Raw genomic sequence first — 24,349 nt, forward strand, 5'->3', positions numbered from 1 at the left:
CTCCCAGAAGTATGCTGCACGCGTTCCTGGGAGTTCCTCATGCAAGGCCAGGTAAGGACACTCGGAGGGGTTTTAGTGGGTGCAAGCCCCACATAACCCCGGGCTCTCCCCCGAGGCTCGGGGTATGCGTCAGGCATTTCCCCTCCGTTATAAAAAAAAGTAAAAAAAAAAAAAAGATGCTACTTGTCAAAAAGTAATGTGACATGGCACTGAGAGTGTCCTCTAACAGATTTTCTAAGAACTTATTGCTTGCCTTCGTATAATTGGTTATTTCAATTGTTGGAACTGAAGGAAATAAGCATCAATGATGACAGAAAAAGGGAAGAACCACTTGTTTGTCATTGGTTATGCAATGTTGTGCATTAAGCAATCAGGCAAAGTCATGTTGCTGGCTAGCATGCTGACTATTGGTAATTCCCATCTTAAATCTAAACGTTTTCATATAGGAATCTTTACTGATTGCTGAAACTGTTTGAGGCAGCCAGGACAGTTTGTCACATCCTTAGCTAGTACTTCATCGTAGGCTGTACATTTCGCTTCTCGGAGCATCGAGTCTATACGAATTAGATGGTGTGTGTACATAGGTGAATAAATAAGTTTTAAATTGTTTGACAGGTATGTGTAATATCTCTGGCAAATCTTAAAGTAGTTGCCATATTCATATCAATGCTCGGAAATATCAAACGATTTGATAGTTCGGACAGTTCGAATCTTAAGTTCGAACATTAAATAATTCGGACCGAATGTATGTTCGAACTATTTGAACCCACTTCAGAACTGAAAGTTCAAAATTATTACGTTTCGAACTCAGATATCATAAGTCGTCTTCAGAATCATCCTGAATATGTCCAAGATAGATATTTGTAGGACGATATCAATAAATATAGAAATTTTATGTAAATTTGCAATATTATAAATAATATGCACATTCAATTACATTCAGTTATACATATTGTGACATTATTACACATGTGTTTCATCTTCTAAATTGTACTTACATGTACATTCATGTACTTTTATGTATTTATTAAAATTTAAATGACAAATAAATTCCTATTAGATTTAGAATTAAGACTTGCTATTTAAACGAAAACGTTTACACGTATAATTAATATATCCGTTTGTTAAAAACGTTGTTCCCAATATACGTGTTCTAAGTAGGGTTCGCTATTATATGTTTAAATAAAAATAGGTATGTATATTTATATGTACATTTAGCACATTAGTCTATAAAAAAATTGTTACTATCTTTCCTTTTCTTCTTTAACAAAAACAAAAAATTAATGAATCACTTGCTCATCGGTTACAGTATATACAAAATAGCAGGATCTTGTTATAGCAACTTCTGTTGGGACAGCACGAGGTGAGAAACAGAAGCTTATTCAACGACAAGAGATCAACAGTGCTTATAAATACCTAACGAAACTCCGATGTGTTATTACATAGGAGAGCCGTCTGATATATTAATTAGGGTTCAGACAAAAGATTCGAACATGTTGAATATTTGATCTATTCGAATAATTCGAAGTTTAAAAAAATAAGCAATCTAATTTTATTTTTTATTTTATTATTTCGGACAGTTCGAGCTTAAACAGTGATCAGTATGAAGATCAGTGATCTACTCTAATTGTTTTCAAGTTTTTAAATTTTGAGAAAACAAAATTGCAACCACATTCCATTCCATGTTATATTATAACAAATAATGGTAACTTATTTTTCAACAATATAATGACATGAATGGTTATCATTTGCTCACATGATTGGACACAAGCCATTAATCATACTCTCATCACGCTTCAATAACAAAAAAACTCTAGACATTGTTATGAATGAGTATGTTCGTAATGTGATCAATTGGAAATCTCTCCAATAGTATTAAAATAACATGATTATGGCAATAACATTATATATAATATTAGGTGTAGTAAAAAGAAATCCATTATTTTTCTAATAGATGGCTTTAGTAATCTGTATCTCGCGAACGCGGGATTTCTTTTTACTACACCTAATATAATAATTTCACAATGAAGAAACAAGTTCAAGTAGCTTAAATGAAACACACTGCGTGAATATTTTAAATACTGAAGATACGCAAGAAGAATATACTGTATTAGATTACAATCGATGATAAGGTCCAGCATAAAACAATAGTTATTATAAAATATCAAATGTATCAGAATCAGGAACACAAACGCCTTTATCATTATCTTCTACATCTCCACAAAAAGTACATCTTTATCAATAGATAAGAAATTAAAAGAAAGATAGCCAATTTAGAATCAGAGCTACAACAAGCAAAAAAAGCAAAAGTAGAAGACATTAACATGTTACGTCCTACAGACGCCACGATTTATTTTCCTCGCCCCCCCCTATCTTCTAACCCTTCCACACACACACACACACACACACACACACACACACACACATACACACACACACATATACGCATTCACAATGTATGTAAAAGACAAGCTAATGTACAAAACCTTTTTATTTTGTTAATAAATGTAACGTAAGGTATTCTTCTGTTTTTATTAAAAATCACCCCTCGTATTCACTTCCCTCGAATACTTGAGATCGCACGAGGTCCACTCCCGGGTCAAAGGGATTAAGTTCCTTGACCGAAAAGATAGGACAGACGTTCGCACTGTCCAGTGAAACAGATGTCATAGTGTCTCTTTGGACGTTGACCCACATTCCGGGACTTAAAAGATGCGTACGATTCACAGGTGTTCGCCTCCGTGCGAGTCTGACCGTCCTTCCATATCCTCTCCATTCTCTCTCATTATCTCCTTGACCAAATTATCAAGGGTTTGGACGTAACAAACACATTAGATACGTTATTAGAAAAATATTTGCCAAAACAGACATCCGAATTTATAAAAATGCATACGTCTCTTCCAAAATAAATCAAAAGGTAGAAGATATGGTAGTACTTCATTCAAACAATTTTGTTTATCTATATATTTTTCAAGTCCCAAAGTATATAAAGATTTAGCAAATAAAATGTTTTGTTTACCTAACTGTGCGATTCTAAAAAGATTTACACAAAACTGTTATATAAGTCCAGAATTACAAGAAAACATATTTCAAATGTTACAATGTAAGATTAAAAATTTATCAGCAATTAATAAATATTGCGTAATTTGTATAGATGAAATGTCTTTAAAAGCACATTTATTTTATAATCTAACTAAGAGACGAAATTATAGAAATTTTGAAGATATAGGTTATTCAAAAAATTATTCGCAGTTACCTGCATGTAATGTAGTAGTGATTATGGTTAAAGGCACTTGTCAATCATGGAAACAATCATTAAGTTATTTCTTTTTAAATTCCATAATAAAGGCATCTATTTTACTCACAATTATACAAGAAGCGATTAGAAAACTAAGAAGCATTGGTTTGAAAATTTTTGATCTTATTATAGATATGGTTCTAACTTTTATCAATTAAGTCAATTACTGAATATTAATGACAGGAAACCATATTTTACAATAGACAAAGAGAAAATATATTATATTTTTGATCTACCTCATAAAAACAATTAGGAACTTACTTAAACATAATTATGTTTATATAGATAAAATTGCTTCATGGAAAACTTTGATATGATAGATAAACAGGCACAATTTAGAGCAGCTCATAGATTGATAGATAGTCATATTAATCCGAATAATTTTGAAAAAATGAAGGTCAAATATGTAACACGTGTATTAAGCCATTTAGTTATAAACACATATGTTAGCTTAGGTTCTTTATCTGCATTGGCTATTTTCTCAGCAGAATTTATAAAAATATTTGACAAATTATTCGATTTGTTTTAAATTCTTCAAAACTTTACAGCAGTAATCCTTATAAAAAAGCATTTACGAATACAAACGAACAATCATTCATCTTGATGCAATAAAGTTTTTACAATGCGTAAAAATCATTAAAAAAGATGGAAAAGGTATTACAAATTCTGTGAAATCAATAAGATGTTGGCTTATTACAATTAATTCTATATTACAGTTATGAAATCAATTACAACAATTAACAGTTCCTGTTCCATATTTATTAACAAGACGATTAAATCAAGACTTTGAAAAATTTTGTCGGATCCATGCGTCAATAAAATGGAAATGCAATTAATCCTACGTCAATACAATTCTATAATAACTTTAAGAAAGACTTTTTCTATTGATTATATTAAAATAGTTAGTGGAAATTGTACAACTGATGACGAATCAATATTAATTCTATTTCAAGACATTACAGAAAAATGTAATTTTCCAAACATCTTCAGACAAAACAGCACTTAGTATTTCAAATAAGTAACATTGATTATCGCAACTTGCCAATAACTGAAGAAAATGTTTTTATTTACATCTGGATATTTATTGCGTCGTATTTTTACTAAGCATTTCTGTGATATGCATTACTAGCTGAAAAAGATCATAATTTAAATAAAGCTCATTTATATTCGTATTTTAAAAAATATGACAATAGAGATGATATGTACGGTAGTTTATGTATATTAAGTGCAATATTTGTTAATTATATCACAGAATTGCATGCGAAATTTTTTGAAAATGTTAATATTATTACTCAAGGAAACGTTATGCAAAAATTTTTGGAAATTTTATCTACTGTTCAATTCTGTTATTCTTGTTGTGATTTTCCAAAAATTTATTTGCTAAAATTATTTATTAGAATGATAGTATATTATATTTTAAAATTTACTAATAGAAACTTAAAAACCAAAAAAGGAAGTAACAGAAAGACTGTTATTTTATGTCATAAGTAAATAACTTAAATTTTTATGTTTTACAATATTTTATTATTTATTCAGATATATGTGTGTAATATTATATAAACATGTACACATACAAAGATACATATGTATAAAGTAATTAACTAATAACTTTATAAGTTGCTTTGATGTTCTTTATATATTTTTATGTGATTACTGTAGGAAGAGTACATGTGTTTACGAATTCTTATTTAGTTCGCGCGTTTCCGACTATGACGATATGCGCTAGAATATCAGTGCACTTGCGCAAGAGCAAAAAGATAGAAGAAGGTGAGGATATCGAGGTAGTTGTAAAATGACGAGACACGTGTGTGGCACGACGAAGCGTTGAAGTGCAAACAGCGATTCTCTTCTGAATTGTCGGCCAGCAATATTGGCTCACCGAACGTTTCCATCTCTTGAATCAATTTTATTTCCTACAAATTTGGAGGCTCGTCCGGGATAAGAACTGATGAGAGACAAAAGGAAAAAAAAGACGAAAAACAAAAGACGCAAAACTAAAGACGATTAGACGAGAGAGAGAAAAGACGGAGAAAAGACAAAGGAAAAGACGAAGAGACGAAAAGACAAAAGGCGCAAGACGGAGAAGACACGACGACGAGAAAGAGGAAAGAAGAAGGAAGACGACAGTCAAATCTCGAAGACGTTAAGAAACCGAAAGACATCGAGTGTACAATTACGAGGTGGTGCAGCGACACCAGAAATACATTGGCAAGACTGTGAGTGCGTCGGTAACACCAACATCGAGAGGGCAGTGACAATACGACGCGAGTGAGCGCGCGACAGTAGCGCTAGTAACGACAGCAAAAATGTGGCGGTAGGACAGCACGACATAAAAACGTGAGTCGGTGGTCTTGAGTGTATGCGAACAAGACGGTGCAACAACAGTGAGAGCGCGACGGTAAACACGTGTCACATTGCGTGAAGTGTGCGGAGGCAAGATGAATAACCTCGCTCAAATCGAAGCTATCAGACAAAAGATATGTACAGCATCGACCGTTGCCGTAACGGCTTTACATAGATTTATTTTCGAAAAAGAAGGCGATCACAAGAACCGACAAAGACTCAAAGACTTCGAAGGCTTTATTTTCAAGAAAGACACGACGGGATATGTGAATGAGATTGAAGCGGCGCGAAAACTTTCGATCGGCGACTTAATATTATGCTGCAACATTCTTGGTTTAGAATACGGTGGAAACAGAGAAGAGATAATAACGCGTACACTACACGGTTTAATGGATCTAGATACTCTCACGCCTAAAGATAGTGAACAAGACGGTGAATTAGACGAAAATGCGAGTGACGAGGGAACAGCTGACGAGCAAGATGATGAAAGAGAGGAACAAAGAAGCAACGAAGAAAGTGAAAATAACCTCGAAGAGAACCACTCTATCAGAGACAGTCAAGTGAATATGAAATTCGCAATGACATATCGAGACGTGCAAGACTCAATTAAAACTTTCACTGGAAAAGATACATATCCGGTTGAAAGATAGATATCTGAATTCGAAGATGCGGCTAACCTGTTTGGATGGTCGGAATTACAGAAGCTAGTGTTCGCAAAGAAATCACTAGCTGGATCTGCTAAAATGCTCATCGACAGCGAAAGTATTATCAAGTCTTGGAAGAAATTAAAAGAAATTTTATTAGTATTAATAATACGAGACGAATTTATAGACAAAATAAACAGTGCTCAAATACACGATATGCTGGTCAGAAGAAGATTGAAGAGAGACGAAACCGTACAGAAATATTATTATGTGATAAAAGAAATAGCTGCTAGAGGTAACGGGGAAATAGTATTCGTTTTGGAAAAAACGAAGTACATTCATTGGGTTGCGTAAATATAATTATAGAAGTAGATGCTGATAAATATCCATGTGTAGTGCACGTTGTGCCAAATGAAGCTACAAATTCGAGCATCATAATTGGTAGCGATTTTCTAGCGATGACGGAAATGTCCATCAATAACGACGGAATAACTATACGAAGAGCAACACCTGCTCAATCGTTAACACAAATCAACGTGATCGAAAAGCAACTATTAGACATTGATGACGCGACGGATCCGAAAGTGCGCGAAGAAGTAGAAACGATTGTTGAAGAGTATCAAGTAAATAAGTGTAAGACAACGGACGTGAGCATACGTATTGTACCAAAAGACGAAAGGCCTGTTTTTCAAAAACCGCGACGATTACCGGCACCTGAGCGCAAAATAGTCGAAAATCAAATAGCGGAATGGCTAAACGACAGGGGTCATTGAGAAGTGTACGTCGAAATACGCGAGTCCAGTAGTCGTTGTAAGAAAGAAGGACGGATCACCGCGTGTATGTATTGATTATAGGAAGTTAAATCGAGTCATAGAAAAGGACGGTCATCCCTTACCACTAATCGAAGGTCTACTAGATAAATTAGAGGATGCTCGTGGGTTTAGTACGTTAGATCTGAAAAATGGATTTTTTCGTGTATCTGTAGAAAAAGAGAGTCGAAAATATACGGCGTCATCCCGAACGGTCAATTCCTGAAAGTCCCTTTTGAATTATGTAATTCGCCGAGGGTTTTCCAAAGATACATTAATGCTGCTTTCTGGACTTGATTAGACAAAATATAGTGCTGCTTTACGTAGATGATTTGATCGTGCCGGCAGCAAATGAACATGAAGCGTTGGAACGATTGCGAATCGTAAAAGACAGCTGGCGACTACGGTTTACAAATTAATTTTAAGAAGTGTCAATTCGTGAAAAGAACAATCGAGTTCCTAGGCCATGTAGTAGAAGGGGGCAAAATTTATCCTTCCCAAGAGAAAGTCAAAGCCGTGATAGATTACCCAGAGCCGAGAGAATTAAAAGATATTCAAAGCTTTCTTGGATTAACGGGTTATTTCAGAAAGTTTATACCTTCGTATTCTACGATCGCGAAACCGTTGAGCGACATGTTGCGGAAAGATCAATCGTATAATTTTGACGATAAGGTTCGAAACGCATTCATACAATTGAAGACGATTTTAACTCAGAATCCAGTACTGAAAATATATCATTCGCGACACGGAAATACATATGGACGCAAGTATAGACGATTACGGAGCTGTACTCCTACAGCGTTCAAATAAAGACAACTCATTACACCCAGTATATTTTATGAGCAAAAAGACTAAAAAAGAGGAATTGAATTACACGAGTTATGAATTGGAGGCACTTGCGATAGTAGAGGCACTTAGAAAATTCCGAGTGCATCTGTTAGGAATTCAATTCAAAATAACTGATTGTGCGGCTTTTCAGCGAACCACATGAGTAAAAAAAAGTTAAGTACACGTATTGCGAGATGGGCTTTAGTGTTAGAGGATTATGATTATATCATAGAGCACGGGAACTCGTATGAAACATGTCGATGCTTTGAATCGACATCCGGTTATGACAATATGTGATGAAGAGATTCAGGCGATAAAAGAAATTGTCAAAGATAAATCGTATAAGAATTATTACATAAGTGACGATTTATTATATAAATTTCAAGACGGTAGGGATTTACTTGTTATTCAACAGAACGCTAGAATTAAATATAATTCGAACGATTCACGAGAAAGGACATATGGCGGCAAAAACTTCGTACCGAAGAGCGTATTCGGCAGGAGTATTTTATACGCGATTTAAGAAGTAAAGTAGAACGACACATTGTCAGTTGCGTGCAATGTATATTGACGAATCGCAAAGAAGGTAGGCAGGAAGGATACCTACATCCCATTCTCAAATCTGATGTGCCGTTACACACATATCATGCCGATCATTTAGGGGCGTTAGATAGCACTAATAAAAATTACAATCATATTCTCGCTATTATTGATAGTTTTACTAAATTTGTATGGTTGTATCCGACTAAATCTACCACAGCTCGCGAGGTCACAAGTTAGACGTTCAAAAACAAATATTCGGGAGTCCGAAACAAATCGTGATGGATAGAGGCACAGGCTTTTATCTCTCAAGAGTTCAAGTGAATGTTCAAGTGAAGAGTTCACTATTGTCAGAGTGAAGGAATTGAATACGTGACAATCACCACGGGAATGCCAAGGGCAAACGGACAAGTGGAACGTTTGAATAGAGCGATCATATCGATACTTTCCAAGTTATCAATCGAAGAACCTGCTAAATGGTACAAACATGTAGATAAATTGCAACATATATTAAATTCCACGTTCAATCGTAGTGTAAATGCGACGCCTTTTGATTTACTATTTGGCGTAAAGATGCGCGACAAACCGATCTGAAACTATGCGAAGTAATAGAACAAGAATTTCGATCGAAATTTGAGGAAGAGCGTAACGAAATTAGAGCTAAGGCGAAAGAACAAATTCTGAAAGTGCAATCGGAGAATTGTGAAACATATAATCTCAGACGTAAGAAGGCTACAGAATACCAGGTTGGAGATGTTGTAGCGATCAAGCGAACACAATTAGGTTCAGGCCGAAAATTACGATCGAAATATTTAGGACCATATCTAATTAAGAAGGTTAAGGCTAACGACACATATGATGTGATTAAAAGCGGATCTCACGAAGGATCTGTAAGTACTTCTACTTGCGCTGAATATGTTAAACCCTGGAATACAGTTAATTAAAAGTAATCAATTCCATTTTGGTAAGACATAATGTTGAGTTAAAGTAATCAATTCTGTTTGTAAAATGTTAATTACAAGTCGCCAATATTACTTTTGTAAGACGTTAATTATAAGTCGGCAATATTATTTTTGTAAGACATAATGTTAGGTAAAAGTAAGCAATTTTGGTTGTAAGACGTTAATTATAAGTCGACAACATTATTTTGTAAGACGTAATGTTAAGTTAACAGCTAACGTCGTGCGGGACGCACGATTGTGCAGAATGGCCGAGTGTAGGAAGAGTATATAGTGTGTTTACGAATTTTTATTTAGTTCGCGCGTTTCCGCTATGACGATATGCGCTAGAGTATCAGTGCGCTTGCGCAAGAGCGAAAAGATAGAAGAAGGTGAGGATAGCGAGGCAGTTGTAAAATGGCGAGGCACGTGTATGGCACGACGAAGCGTTGAAGTGCAAACAGCGATTCTCTTGTGAATTGTCGGCCAGCAATACTGGCTCACCGAATATTTCTATCACTTGGATTAATCTTATTTACATTACTTTATATTATAAATTAATTTTTCGTTTTGTTTTCTGAAGTTTTATTTTGGCATCACAAGCGCAATACCATTGTAATAAAATGTTTTAATAATTTGTTGGCAATTTGTTTTTTTATTTTAAATCTCATGGCCATATATAATTGTAACACTATTTTTATAATAAATACTTGTAAACATTTTTAAATAAATTTCGTATCAAAACTTAATTATGCAAAAAAGTATTCCCCATATAAATGAAAGTAATCTTTGATAACTTGGCGTGTAAACATTTTTTCATACAATAAAAAAAATTTCGTTGAATTTTTAAATTATCTATGAATTATGAGATATAATTATTTATTATTATACTTTTTTCATTTTTGACATGCATGACTTATTAAAAAAAATGTCTGTCTGTTTTGCATTTGATCTCGTATTATTTATTATTTATATTTATTATATTAATCATTTTTTAATATTTTTTCGGATTTGTACATAACATGCATCAATAAAATTAAATTAAGAACATGAACCAATCAGAGAGCCGTATTAGCATCTAAAATGTTAATTGAGATAGTCTTAAATTAAGAACAAATTATGAATATCGGCCTTAGTACTTAGGTTATAACTAAGGATAGATACACATTTGAACATTTTATATTTATCAAGTTATATACTTATAATAATTGTAATTATAATACAAATTAAATAATAATAATTTCAATAAAATTGTGTTTTAAATGAAACAAATTAGAATAATTAATCAAATTTTTTATAATTTATTTATTTTTTAGTATTTATGTTTATAATACTGTTATTATAGGGTGTAGAAAAAGTACCCTTAAATACCTTGAAAAGTAATCATTTTTAAGAAAAATGTTTTATACAAAAGTTGTAGGGTTGAAAATGATCTATTGATTGACCTTCTCAATTCATCCTTGGATGACGCCACCAAGGTCAAGTCAAAGTCAAATCGATTTTTTTTTTAACGAAACACCCCATTTTTTATCCTAGAATCTAATAGCTGAGGTAGAAAGTTTTCTAAAACACTATAATAAAGTCTCTTTTTATTCAGTACTTTTCAAATTATGAGAGTTGAAAGTTACGGAACCGCCGGCATTAGCATTATCTAAGGTATTAAGGTAGAGATTGCCCGACTGGATTTATGAGTCATGTATGTGTCCGCGAATGTCTGTATCTCTATCTCTTCTCCCTCCTACCCTTTCCTTCTCCCCCCTCTCCTTTCTCTCCTACTCCTTTTCATCCCCTCTCCCTCTTTCCCACCCTTTCAACAAAGCTGAAACCTACATAAGCTAGAAATCTCTTCTATCAAGTTCACTCTTTCTGTGACCTGCGATTGAGAAGATATACTTTTTCGTGATACTCCATTCTGATATTGCTTATCGCCACCTAGTTATCTTTGTTTATAAAATATTTATTTAAAATATTTTATAATACTTACTGAACAGGAGCGTATATCCCTTTTAATGATGCGAGGATGGGGTGATTGTAGGATCTTACGCACATGTGACAGAACTTTTCAATCACTTTTAAGAATGAGCACAATGATATATCTAAATCGACTATTATTCGTACTGTACAACGTTTTAAAGAAATGGGTTTTGTAAAAGACTGTAATAGACAAGATAGACCAGCAATAGCGACAAATCCTGATAAAAGATTGAATGTTCTACAGTCTTTTATCGAAGATCAGCGTAATTCAATTCTCAAAATTGCACAACAACACGACATCGACCTTATGTCAATTCATAAAATTCTAAAAAAGGAGAAATTTGATCCATATAAGACCTATCTGGCGTAGGAATTATGTGAAGATGATTTTGATCGTTGCATTGAATTTTGCGAAAGTATGATGTTAAATATCAATAGAAATCTTGTATTTGTAGTTAACATTATTTTTTCAGATGAAACTATTTTTGAGCTAACCGCGAATGTAAATCGACATAATTGCAAATATTGGAGCGATGAAAATCCTTATTACAGATGTACGAGATACACACTCAGAATCAGCAAAAACATATGGGCTGGAATTTTAAATGAAGTCATTATGGGCCTTTCTTTATTGAAGGTAATTTAAACACTGACAATTACTTAACCATGCTTCAAGATGAAAATTCTGGCAATCCGAAATATCGCTCGTCAAAATTTCAATGACATTTGATTCCAGCAAGATGGGACGCCATCTCACTATGATTTACGAATAGCCAACATCTGAATGTACTTTTTTCGATAGAAAGAAGAAGTTACATTGAATGGCCAGCACGATCGCCTGATCTAAATCCATTCAACTATTTTTTATAGGGATATTTAAAGGGAAAAATTTATAATACTAAATCTCGAAATTTAATGATTTACGTCAATGAATAATAAATGAATTTAGAATCATGCCTCGCAAATTCTGTAGAAATGCAGTCTTAAGTTTTTATAATCGTCTAGCACATTGTCAGATTGCGGGGGGACGCTAATTTGAGTATTTGTTATACGTATAATATGTAATATTCTTTTAAGCCTAGCTCGTCATACTGGGTATCTAATGCGATTTTTCACATTGCAATTCAAACTTTAACTTTTTATGATATAATTTTAAGAATAAAATATTTTTTGTTTCATCTTTGTTTATTTGTTCTTGTCTTACTCTACAGATATCAATGTTGCATGTGATAAGTTAAAAATATATTTTCTATTCAGAGATATAACTTGACGAAGTTCCAGATCCCGGTGGAGTCTAGCCGAGAAAGTAATTAAAAACTAGTAGGTAAAGCGAAAGGAGGGGGTTAAAGGAATAATAAATGCTCAAATAAATGACAGTTGATTTAGATACACCCTTGTTTTTATTTCTAAAAAATTGATTGAAAAGTCTTGTTGCTTGCATAAGACTTTCTATGACCACCCCATCCTCGCATCATTAAAAGGAATACAAGCACCTTAGTTTAGGTAATGTTAATGCTGGGGCAGTTCCGTAACTTTTAACTCTCATAACTTGAAAAGTACTGATTAAAAAGAAGCTTTATTATAGTGTTTTGGAAAGCTCCCGACCTCATTTATTAGATTCTAAAATAAAAAATAGGGTGTTTCATTTAAAAAAATCCATTTGACCTTGATTTGATCTCGGTGGCGCCATTTAAGGTCAAATTGATAAGGTCAGTCAATAGATTATTTTCAACACTACAACTTTCGTATAAAACATTTTTTTCAAAAATGATTATTTTTTAAGATATTTAAGGGGTCCGGAACTTTTTCTACACTTTGTATATAGGTATATTTCATTTTGATTGTATCAATTACTTTTCAATTTAGAACCCGCGCACAACCAACAATATGGCGATCTTTTAGTCATCAGATCAAAGATGCCGACATTACTGAGTAAACCTACTCACTAAATCCGGCGTCCAGATATGCTCTGTCAGCATGTGTAAACGATTCGTTGTAGTTCGGACAATCCTCTGCAGGCTGTACGCATGCTATTAGTTTGTGGCAAATCGTATATCTTGTTTGGATTACGCACGGTAGCTTGATGCGTTAAACTATGTGAAAAGATTACTAGAAATTGCTTCTTATATTCGGTTATTTCGCGTTCGTAGCAATCGTTACAAATTTTAATAAAACTGATATTGTGTTGAGACTCGATATCTTTCCAATATAGAGACACAAAGGTTTCTCAGATACCGGTAGGCATTCCATTAATCTTATGCTTGAATTGAGATGGATGGTTTTTCATCTGATGATTCAGTAATGCAGAGGTAGCGACACAGACATTTTTTATATTTCTACCAAGAGATTATTAACTTTAAGATTGTTTAATTAGCGTAGCAAAACTGAGTTTTGTCATGCGATCATCAAGACTGGAAATCTTTTTCATTTCTTTTTTTTATTATTACTACTACTATTATCGCATAAACGAGTTACCACATCAACCGTACACTTCATAATAAATCCCGTATATTTCTATATCTCTCGAATACAGCTGATCTCACAGGCAGCAATCCGATTGGCTCTTTACTTCCTCATTCTAATAATTCCTTAAAAACCTCTTGAACATAACCCGGAATAATTGTGCAAACTCTTCTCTATCGAAACTATTCATAGCTTACTCCATTCTGATTGTCAAAATCTGAATGCAAATTTCAATCTATACAAGATTCTATACAAGATCTCGACCAATCAGAAAACTAGAAACATAATTACTTTTTTATAATCTCCTCACAAAGCTAAAAACATCAGTAAATCGTAAAATAGGCTGTAAAAGAATCAAATAATAAGTTTTCGCTCCTTCAAAAAATATCTTAAACCTAGTTCACATCCACGAAACCTAAATCCCAATTCTCAAAGTTCATTTAAAGATCAACAAATTTCTTAAAATTAATACTGAATATTACTATTTTTATTAATATAGAATATCAACCAATCAGAGCGTGAATAACCTAGTGACCTGATTAACTTGTCCATTTATCTAGAAATCTATAAAAATATTTAATATAACGCCACCTATCTACATATATATTGCAAAAATCTACAGTTGTAATAGATAATATCAGTGATAGTCATATACTTTTACTACATAAAAATTCAACCACCAAAGTTATAAATAACCATAAAGGTTCAATAATTAATATGAAATCCGGAGTCAAATATGTTACTTTTATTATTATTAAAACCGACGGTTCCAATAAGTTATTAGGTGTTGGAATTAATTCGTAGCGTTTTACAAGAGATGGTACAAGCAGTACACTATTTCATTGTTACCTATAGTTCTGTATACATTGCGTCATTTGCCGTACATAACCTTTCTTGAAATCATAAATAACAATACTGTATAATTCATTGAATATGTCAAAATTTGTGCCAGATAAAGTGTTTTTGCGGGGAGTTTTGCTTCATTACTTTAATATGAACAAAAGTGCAGCTGAAGCTCATCGTATTTTAGTGGATGTGTATAGTGAACATGCTCTGGCTGAGCAAACGTGTAGGAAGTGGTTTGCACGTTTTAAAGCTGGTGATTTCGACTTGGATGACAAGGAGCGACCTGGTCAGCCGAAAAAATTTGAAGATAACGATTTGCAGGCACTGCTCAATGAAAACTCATGTCAAACACTTAAAGAATTATCTACGTCATTGGAAGTTGACTTCTCAACAATAGGAAAACGTCTTAAAAGTTTGGGCATGATCCAGAAGGAAGGACATTGGGTCCCATATGAATTGAAACCAAGGGATATTGAGAGACGTTTTCTCACGTGCGAACTGCTGCTTCAACGGCAGAAAAGAAAAGGTTTTTTGCATCGGATTGTTACCGGTGACGAAAAGTGGATCCATTATGACAATCCAAAGCGCAGAAAGTCATGGGTTAAGCCCGGCGAACCATCAACATCAGTGGCAAAGCCCAATATCCATGGCTCAAAGCTCCTGCTCTGTATTTGGTGGGATCAGAAGGGTGTCATATACTACGAACTGCTAAAACCGCATGAAACCGTTACTGGAGATCTCTACCGACGGCAACTGATGCGCTTGAGCCGTGCATTGAAGCAAAAACGGTCGGAATACTTCGAAAGACACGATAAAGTCATCTTGCTGCACGACAATGCTCGCCCACACGTTGCAAAACCGGTAAAAACATACCTGGAAACACTTAAATGGGAAGTGCTACCGCACCCGCCGTATTCTCCTGATATTGCACCTAGCGACTACCACTTGTTTCGATCATTAGCTCATAGCTTGTGCGAGCAGAAGTTCACATCTTACGAAGATTGTACAAAATGGTTCGATTCCTGGATTTCATCTAAAGATGAACAGTTCTTCCGACGCGGTATTCATTCACTGCCCGAAAGATGGTCAAAAGTAGTAGAAAGTGATGGGAAGTACTTTCATTAATGTATTTTTTAATGCTCATGTGAAATAAATAACATTCTTTCATTAAAAAAACGCTACGAATTAATTCCAACACCTAATACATTACACCACATATATCTATACATTTTGGTATATAACAGGACTATATTTGAATGTTTACTTAAAACAAATCTTTTGAGTTATAAATATAAAGTTTACACCTACAATTCCTGCTTTCCAATGATATCTATAAACTCATTCTTTTATCACCCCTATACCTAATAAATTATTGGAAAAACCATCCCTGTGGTACTCACGTCCATATATTGGGTCATCTAAAAAGTATCCGCGGTTTTTTGTCACTAGATGTGTGTTGATGATCATATATCTAGTGACAAAGTACCGCGGATACTTTTTAGATGACCCAATATATAATACATATGACAATCTCATATACATAGCAAACTGAACCGCTTCATTGAATTCTCAACTTAATAGAACTAATTAACGAATAGATATGAAATCATTAATAAAGAAAATTATTAACTAACAAATTGTTATAAACAATTGACTATTAACCATCAAATTAACCATCAAATTTTATGCTAAATTATGATAGACCGTTACCACATGTAGATTCTTTAGTATTATCTATATCTGAATTCTCAATAATATAAGAGATATCCTTAAAATTCTAACTGGACAAAACACCATCCACTAATATCCAACTCCAAATCGTTTCTTTTTAGCTTCCCTTCAGTTAAGTGCCATCTAAAAACAATATAATCGTACGCAATGATTCGTTATTATGTATAAAATTAATTATAACAATATTGCAAACCCGATTAACTATAACTGAAAGATCATATTAATGTCATAGAAAAATGAGGAATTCTATTTATAATTCACAGTTTAGACGTGTTATTTAGTAAGAAAAATAACCAAATACCAATAAAATAAATTTATTTAATAATAAGATTAAAAACCGACCAATCATATGTAAAACACGTCTAATAATAATTCAACGCGTTGAAACGAATAAAATTATTAAAACTTTTTCTTAAATTAAGGAATATCGTTCTCACAATAGAATAAGCTTTGCTATATAAGAACCATAACATCATGACTCACATTCTGCTGACCTAGAAAAGTTAGATTATCCAATCATGCTACTAGTGACCTAAATACTCCGCATAAAGAATCATAGATATTTTTAGATGTGAAGTCACCGTAACTCATCACCGAGTAAGCCTAGTCGATCTAAAACTCAATAAACCTTATCATATAAGGAGCAAAACGTGCGATCACGCCACTACCATATAAGGAAAGAAAAAACAGTTACCTAGAAACCCTAGTAAGTCATGTTACTTTTTATTTAGAGTATCATATAAGAAACCCCATTCCTGCAAGCCAAGCAGTAGTAATCAATCAGTAGAGTTTAGTAGAGTGTCACTCATCAGATCTTTAATATTAACAATACCTTGTGCAAGTCAAAGTCTTGTCAACTTAACCATGATTGTAATCGTAATCATTATTTAAAATAAAAGCTATATACCTATTATAATTTACAATCTCAAGTGTTCGTCATATTATTCAAAACCTCGCATTCCAACCGAAAGAGGAAGTACTCTTCAACAATCACCAACTCTAAACCAGACTTCAGTTGTAAAAAACAATTAATTATCCTAGGATTTTAATCCCTTTTACCAAATGAGAAATACGCCCACAACAGCATCGCATCTAGGATTTGCTTATCATGAATCATTGGACGTGACACGGGACCGATTATGTAGGCATTTGGTGGGAAATTTTGTGTTGCTCATGGAAATCTGTCGATTAAGGACTCAAAAGAGTTCATCATGAATGAAGAAATGATTATGCGGAGGAGGAGATGGAAACTCTGCTAAAAATTCTATGTTCGAGGTCAAGTCAATGATAATTATCAATGATAATGGTCCATGATAGGTCGAGTCGGCGAAGCCGGTGGTAGCGGAAGTAGTGGATGTAACGCGTCCTCGGCTGGGTGACTCCGATTCCGAAAGGTTTCGAAATACTCCTGGTACGCCTGTCCAGGAGTCTCCGCATTTCGAGGTAGACCCGGCTTCTAAATCAACCTTTGTATGAGCGGTTGGTTAAGTGTAGCATTACAGTTATAAGTCGAGCTAGATTTCGTGGTGAGTATATATATATATATATATATATATATTGGATATATATATTGGAGGCTTCGATCGAATGACGACTGTATACGCGAATATCGATTGAGAAAATTGATCGCGGCTCACAACTAAAATTGGTAAAGCGATCTGGTCACGGAATATCGGCTGGCTAAGTAACTTTGACTGTATAGTCACGGACCGACAGAATTTCGTTTCGTAGATAAAATTTAACTGACTGACTGTTTGCTAAGGATCTCCTTTTTATATTTACGAGTTAGTTGTGCCGCGTGCAAGCTTCGCATATTGTTACTAATCTAGAATTAGGATTAAAAGTATCGGTTGTGAAATGAGATACTGGGATTTGTGTCTAAAACAACATTCATCATCAACCATTTGCCGGATGTTCAATAATTTAAAACCATATGTGTCATTTATTATAGACAACTGCTTCAGTTTGTAATCCTTAATCTATTTATTTTTTTCATTCCTCAGGATAAAGTTCTTCTATTTGACACTTGGTTCAAATATTTAATTCAACCGAGTGGATTATTAGTCTAAAAAAGGTGAATGTTATTCGTCACTATTGTAACTTTCTATGGTAGAAACAAATAGTCTACCAGTAATACTTGTAATAATTTTTATGGTGATGACGAAAATTCTAAGCGAAGAAAAGAAGTGGAGTCTGGATGTAACAAAATTAATTGTATCATCTTAAGCCTGATTTATATTGGCCGTAACCATATGCCGGTAACTTAAAGACTGTAAACTTATGCCGTAAATTTTAATGTTCTGTTTATAATGATTTGCTGCATGCCGTAAACCAATATCGGCTTGTGCACATTGGATACCGCGTGGCCAGATATGCGACGCGATAATCAATAAACTTACAGTTTCTAAGGAAAAACATTATGTTTATTGGCTACCGTGTCATGTCTTGTTATGCAGCAAGCATTTCTGCGTCTAATGTATAGGAGCCATATATGCTTTCGTGTAATGTCAATAAATCTCGAAGCTGTTATAATAATAATATTTTTGGTTAAAATGAATATAGATGAAATAATTGTGTTTTAACGGAATGTTTTTAACTTCTTGATCTTTCTCATACTGCTAATAGAACATCAAAGAGAAGAAAACGTCGTTGGAGCATACGTCCAATAAACAAAAAAAGATGACTTAAAGGACATTTTCGTAATTTATTTTCTGACATGAAGAAAGTTGGTGAAGAACACTTTGTAAAATATACGAAAATGTCACCCCAATGTTTTTATGCATTTTATTGGATGTTATTCGACACAAATTAGTGAAGCATAGCACCGATAAATCCTGAACATAGACTTGTTATTACATTATAGTATGTAAATAAATTTTATAAATTATGATAAATTTATTGTTTTAAATTTATTATTGTTTTAAATCTAATTTAATCTAGTTTTTACAAATAATAATGTAACATAAATTATATTATTTTAGTTATCTAGCATAAGGCTGCAGCATGCAAGTAGTGGCGTAGTCTTTTATGATAGGAAAAACAACGGCATCAGTAATCATTCGAGAAACATGTGCAGCTATTTGGGAGATCCTTTCTTCAATTTATTTAAAAGCAACAATTGATGATTGGCAAGACAAGAGTAAAGCATTTTTTGGTGAAATAGAATTTTCCTAACTGTTGTGGTGCTATAGACGGAAAGCACATAATCATTTAGGCTCTAGATAAATCTAGAAGTGCCTATTTTAATTATAAAAAACTTTTAGTATTATTATATTACTAGTATTATTATAGTATTATTATATTACTAGCTGTTTGTGATGCTGATTACATATTTACACTTGTGGATATTGGTTCACAAAGTGATGGAGATATATTTAAAGAGTCAACTTTTGGACGAGCATTAGAATCTAGTGCAATAAGCTTACCAGAAGATTCGCCATTGTCAAATACAATTAGTATGTTTTCACATTTTTTTTGTAGGAGATGAAGCCTTTCCGTTGAAATCTTATGTTTTAAGGCCCTATCCTGGAAAGAATTTAGATATTCAAAAAAGAATTTTCAATTATCGATTGTCAAGAGCACGACGAACGATTGAAAATGCATTTGGCATTTTCGTTGTCATCAAAATGGCAAATATTACGAAATAATATTATTGCTGATGTGGAAACTGTAGAAAAAATGTTGCAGCTACAGTATGCTTGCATAATTTTTTACGTATTTCTGAAAATAATGTTTTGGCGGAAAAAACAGTATATTGCCATTTTTTATCAATGTAATTCATTCTGATGGCAGTATTACATTAGGTCTCTTTAGAAACGATCATTTGAATAGTTTTGAAAGAATTGGACGTTTAGGAGCAAATAATCCTTCCAGAAATATAATTGAACTTCGAAATACTATGACAAACTATTTTTCAAATGAAGGAGCAATTCCTTGGCAATGGAATCATATCTTTAAAGGGTATCCAGAATAAATATTCCTATATTTTTTAATGTGAAATAGAATATTTATATAAGGTAATTTGTATCTTTTATGATAAAATTTTTGATACTATTTAATATATTTGTTACACTTTAATAATATATTTTTTAGAAAGTTTCTGGTGATTTTTATACAAATTTATACTATGGTTGCTTTTTCACTAAATCATTTCACTTTATATCAAAGCTAAAATATATGCTGACTACATAATTAAAATTATGGATTAATGATAAAAATTTATAGTTTTGAAGAATTCAGACGTATTAATTTTGCATTCTTTTATAATATAATACATACAAATAAATTGCTTACACAATATACATTTATTATAAACTGTACCTTTATTTCTATATGTATATATATTTAACAATAAAATCTATCATATATATGTTACTTGCATATCTTACTATCAATTAAAGACAAAGTTTTATTCTGTATATTTTGAAATTATTTGCGTAATTTCAATTTTACAAGATATTAAATCTTTTTTAATATTTTTTAAATCTTCATATAAGAATCACAAAAATTTTTTCGGGAATCGTTTTCAGCATTTGTAGTATTTCTATAAGTAACATAGTTTTTAAAAGCATCTACAGCACTAGTTAATTATATATTAACGTCTAAGGGTTTTGTCTTATGACCAGTTCTTGGTATAAATGTTAAGTGGTATAGATGTGTTTGGTATAGAGGTGTTGTGGATCTTCGTGGTGTACATGTGTTTGATAATCTTTGTAATATAGATGTATTGAATGTTGAAGTGTTCAACCTTGTTGTTCATGAAATATATTTTCATTGCAAAGATTTGACAAAGATTCAAAAGGTTCCTCCACAATAGGTATATCCGCGTGAGCATCTGCAGAATCTGCAATTATTCATAATATTAGTTATAGATCTCAATAAAAACAATTTGTTTAACAATTATGATAGCTATATAGATTAATATTTAATACCATAATATATAAAATAAGAAATTTTTAGATATACCTGTCTCATAATTAAAATATTTACTTAAATATTCATAATGTATTGTATAGAATCATCCTTTTCAATCAGGCTTGTATTGTTGCTTGTATTGTCTTCATCAAAATTCTGGGATTCAGGAAAATTTTTCAAAAAAGAATCGTCTACATTTGATACGAATGAATCATTCGTCATTCTAACATTTCCAAATGTTCATCTTTTCCTCACCACAGCGTGTAAGAATGCCAGATATTTCATTAACGGCCATTTCGTTTGTGTAGCTGAGAGTCTTTTTGGCACGTTCTTTAGAAAATCTATTTTGTGACGTCCAACGACTAATACAATCATTAATTAAAATAAAGTACATAATTATTTACACACACACACACGCACACACACACACACACACACACACACACACACACACACACACACACACACACACACACACACACACACACACACACATATATATAATTTTTTAAATCTAATCTAATCTAATATAACTTTTCTATTTATACAATTATATATTTAATTAACTAATATAGTTCGTTTTATATAAAATTAGAAGGCCTTATATAATCATTTTTATCTTTTCTTATATTTGGTAATTATTCAATTTAACTCCTCCCCCCCTCCACCTCAAAGAAATTAGGCTTAATTCGACGTGTTTTTGCATGAAACGAAAGAATCTGGCAGAAATATGCGTCGCTTTGCCTTGTGAATCGAGATATTAAGCGTTAAAGTTGACGATTATTGAGGTTAGGAAATCTGTCACAATCACCCAACACAAAAAGTCTATTCATTGAGATGGGGGTAGAGGAGGGGGGGGGGTTAAACAGAATAATTAGCTTATATTTTATTGTTTTGTCAAACAATGATATGTGTACATTTACCTGATATTTGTAATTCTTCGTTTATGAACCATCATGAATTATCTACAGCGGTGCGATCTTTATATTTTGCGCTAGATTTATCGTACAAATGTGGAAATCTTTAAAGTTATTAATTTAATATTAAAAATTGTTTCGTTTATTTCCATCTTAGCTCGTATCAAAGCTGCACAGAAATGATATAGAATCAGTCACAGCGGTCACACAGACTTGTAAATTTTGATCAACCTCTACATGATCACTTGCCGTTAAAGATAAAGTTCAGTTAGATACTGCATAAGTTACCAGCATCCGAATAGCAAATATGAACAAAAGCATTGAAATCCTATGGTTGAACTTTACCGACACCGGCATAAGTTAACGATCATTAAAAATCAAGCCTTAATCTCTACCTAATTAAAATTGCTTTTCTGAATCTCTAATACTCAACTATCTAAGCTAGCTACTTTTTTTTTTTAAGGTGGAGAAAATCTTCGTATACTCCTCAAAGAAGCGATCATCCCCGTAGAAGAATATCCCATGGAAGAGAAAAGAAGACACTCTCGGAATCGACTTAACTCGGGGGTAGTGGGATTCGACGCTTTTGTGCCCTCTTCTCGGGGGGAACGTCAAGAGACACCGCCTACCCACTAAAAACCCCACCGCTGCCGACTGACAATCTTTAGAAGGAAGAAGCCGGAAATCACCAGCGGTATACTTCCAGCTTCCTCTCAGACTGTGGCGCCATAGGCATGTGGCACACTGCGATCGATTTCCTCGCGGTGGCGTGGGGTCGATCCCATACGCGCCAGAGAATTGCAGGGAAAAGAGTTTCTTCTATTTCAAATGGGTACGGCATTCTTTTTTCGCAATTTTTGGGAAAAGAGGAAGCCCGCCACATTCCTCTTTGCGAAATTGGGGGGGGGGGGGACCTCCCACCGTCTCGGCTCTTTTTGCACCATATCGAGGTGCAGTAGTTTGAAACAACCATTCAATTTATGTTCCCTACCGAACATCTTTATGATGTTCGAAAAAGATAAGTAATTTCCGATTATATCGATAATGGGCAAGATGAAATGGGCCGTGTCCACTCCAGCGTCACAGTGACACCGAGGGGTCTTCTTTTGAATTCGATACAAGGACTTGCCGAAGCATTCACACCTGGAGAGCACCTGCACCAAATGATAAGACAGTCCGCCTTTGGATTTCTTGAGATGGGTTGGATGGTCTCGGTGGTCTGGAGGAGTCCGGGTACAGAAGATACTTTTCCTACTCCCAAATAGCTTTTCCCTTTTCCCGTTCCCTCAGGATGTTCACTGCCTTTGCGGTTGGCCCGCCCTCTCTCTCTTTCATTCGCCGAACGTACCGATAGACCTTGGCACGCTCATTGGCGATGAGATCAACCGGGGGACATCTCTGCGGTGATTGCTGTGTGAGACACTGTGCGATAGATCCGGGTCACCCGTATAGCCAGTTTCTGTTGTAAGGAGAATACTAGGTGTTTTATACGCCTATTTACTGCCATTTCTCGGGTCCATATATAAGGCCTTGACATATTCGAGACAGAGCTCTGTCCATCAAGATTGGACAGAAGGTGATTTAGTGTAGCCGCAATTCTGTCCGCTTTGAGGGTTATGGCCTTGAAATAAAGTATGAACCTCTAGAACCTATTTAGCTCGAGCCCCAGGTACTTCATCCTGGAGCGTACTTGAACGCGGGCTGTCCTAATAATTTATATTTCCATTGAAGGGAGCTTACCACAGACCCGATCGTGAAAACAGAGCCTCTGTTTTCTAAGGAGCCATCTCCAATTCCGTCGGACTCTCCTATGTATCTTCACCAGTCATAATCAGTGTATCATCACGTAGCAGACAAAGTTGCAGCTAGCGGGGAGGGGAGTGAGAAGAATCTCGTCATACGCAAGATTCCATATGAAGGGATCGATCTCTGTGAAATCAACAAGTTAACCAGCGATTCTCCGTTCACTCAAGCTGATCTGTGTAATAGATCTCCTTGCCCCGGAAAAATAGTCCCTGAGAGCTGCTTTGAGATAGTTGCGAAGGCCGAAGTACTGCGGTCCTCCCGATCACATCCCAGAGGATGGAGTCGCATTGACTATATC

General features: G+C 34.0%; 2 protein-coding genes and 1 pseudogene across 11 annotated transcripts in view; 1 reads left to right on the forward strand and 2 right to left on the reverse strand.

Moving 5' to 3' along the window:
• The window catches only part of LOC105148557 (intraflagellar transport protein 81 homolog), a 588,627-nt gene that overhangs the window by 222,884 nt on the left and 341,394 nt on the right, over positions 1 to 24,349 (reverse strand). Inside the window, exon 13 of one of the 10 annotated variants that reach the window (XM_087406978.1) lies at positions 21,941 to 22,414. The exons of the other annotated variants lie outside the window; for them this stretch is intronic. Coding sequence (XP_087263104.1) covers positions 22,399 to 22,414 — 16 coding nt within the window. The 3' untranslated portion in view covers positions 21,941 to 22,398. Of the gene's footprint in view, positions 1 to 21,940; positions 22,415 to 24,349 lie in introns of those variants that run through there. 10 annotated transcript variants of the gene reach the window in all.
• Positions 308 to 10,331, forward strand: LOC147909431 (uncharacterized). Its single transcript, XM_087407210.1, is given in 5 exon segments — positions 308 to 410; positions 1,616 to 1,727; positions 2,152 to 2,247; positions 2,249 to 2,324; positions 2,817 to 10,331. Coding segments are annotated over 5 exon segments (480 nt in total). The 3' UTR covers positions 2,910 to 10,331.
• On the reverse strand, positions 21,157 to 22,348 carry LOC105152295 (uncharacterized; annotated as a pseudogene).

This window comes from Acromyrmex echinatior, chromosome 6, assembly GCF_024713525.1.
Source record: "Acromyrmex echinatior isolate Ae372 chromosome 6, ASM2471352v2, whole genome shotgun sequence".
Lineage (NCBI taxonomy): Eukaryota > Metazoa > Arthropoda > Insecta > Hymenoptera > Formicidae > Acromyrmex > Acromyrmex echinatior.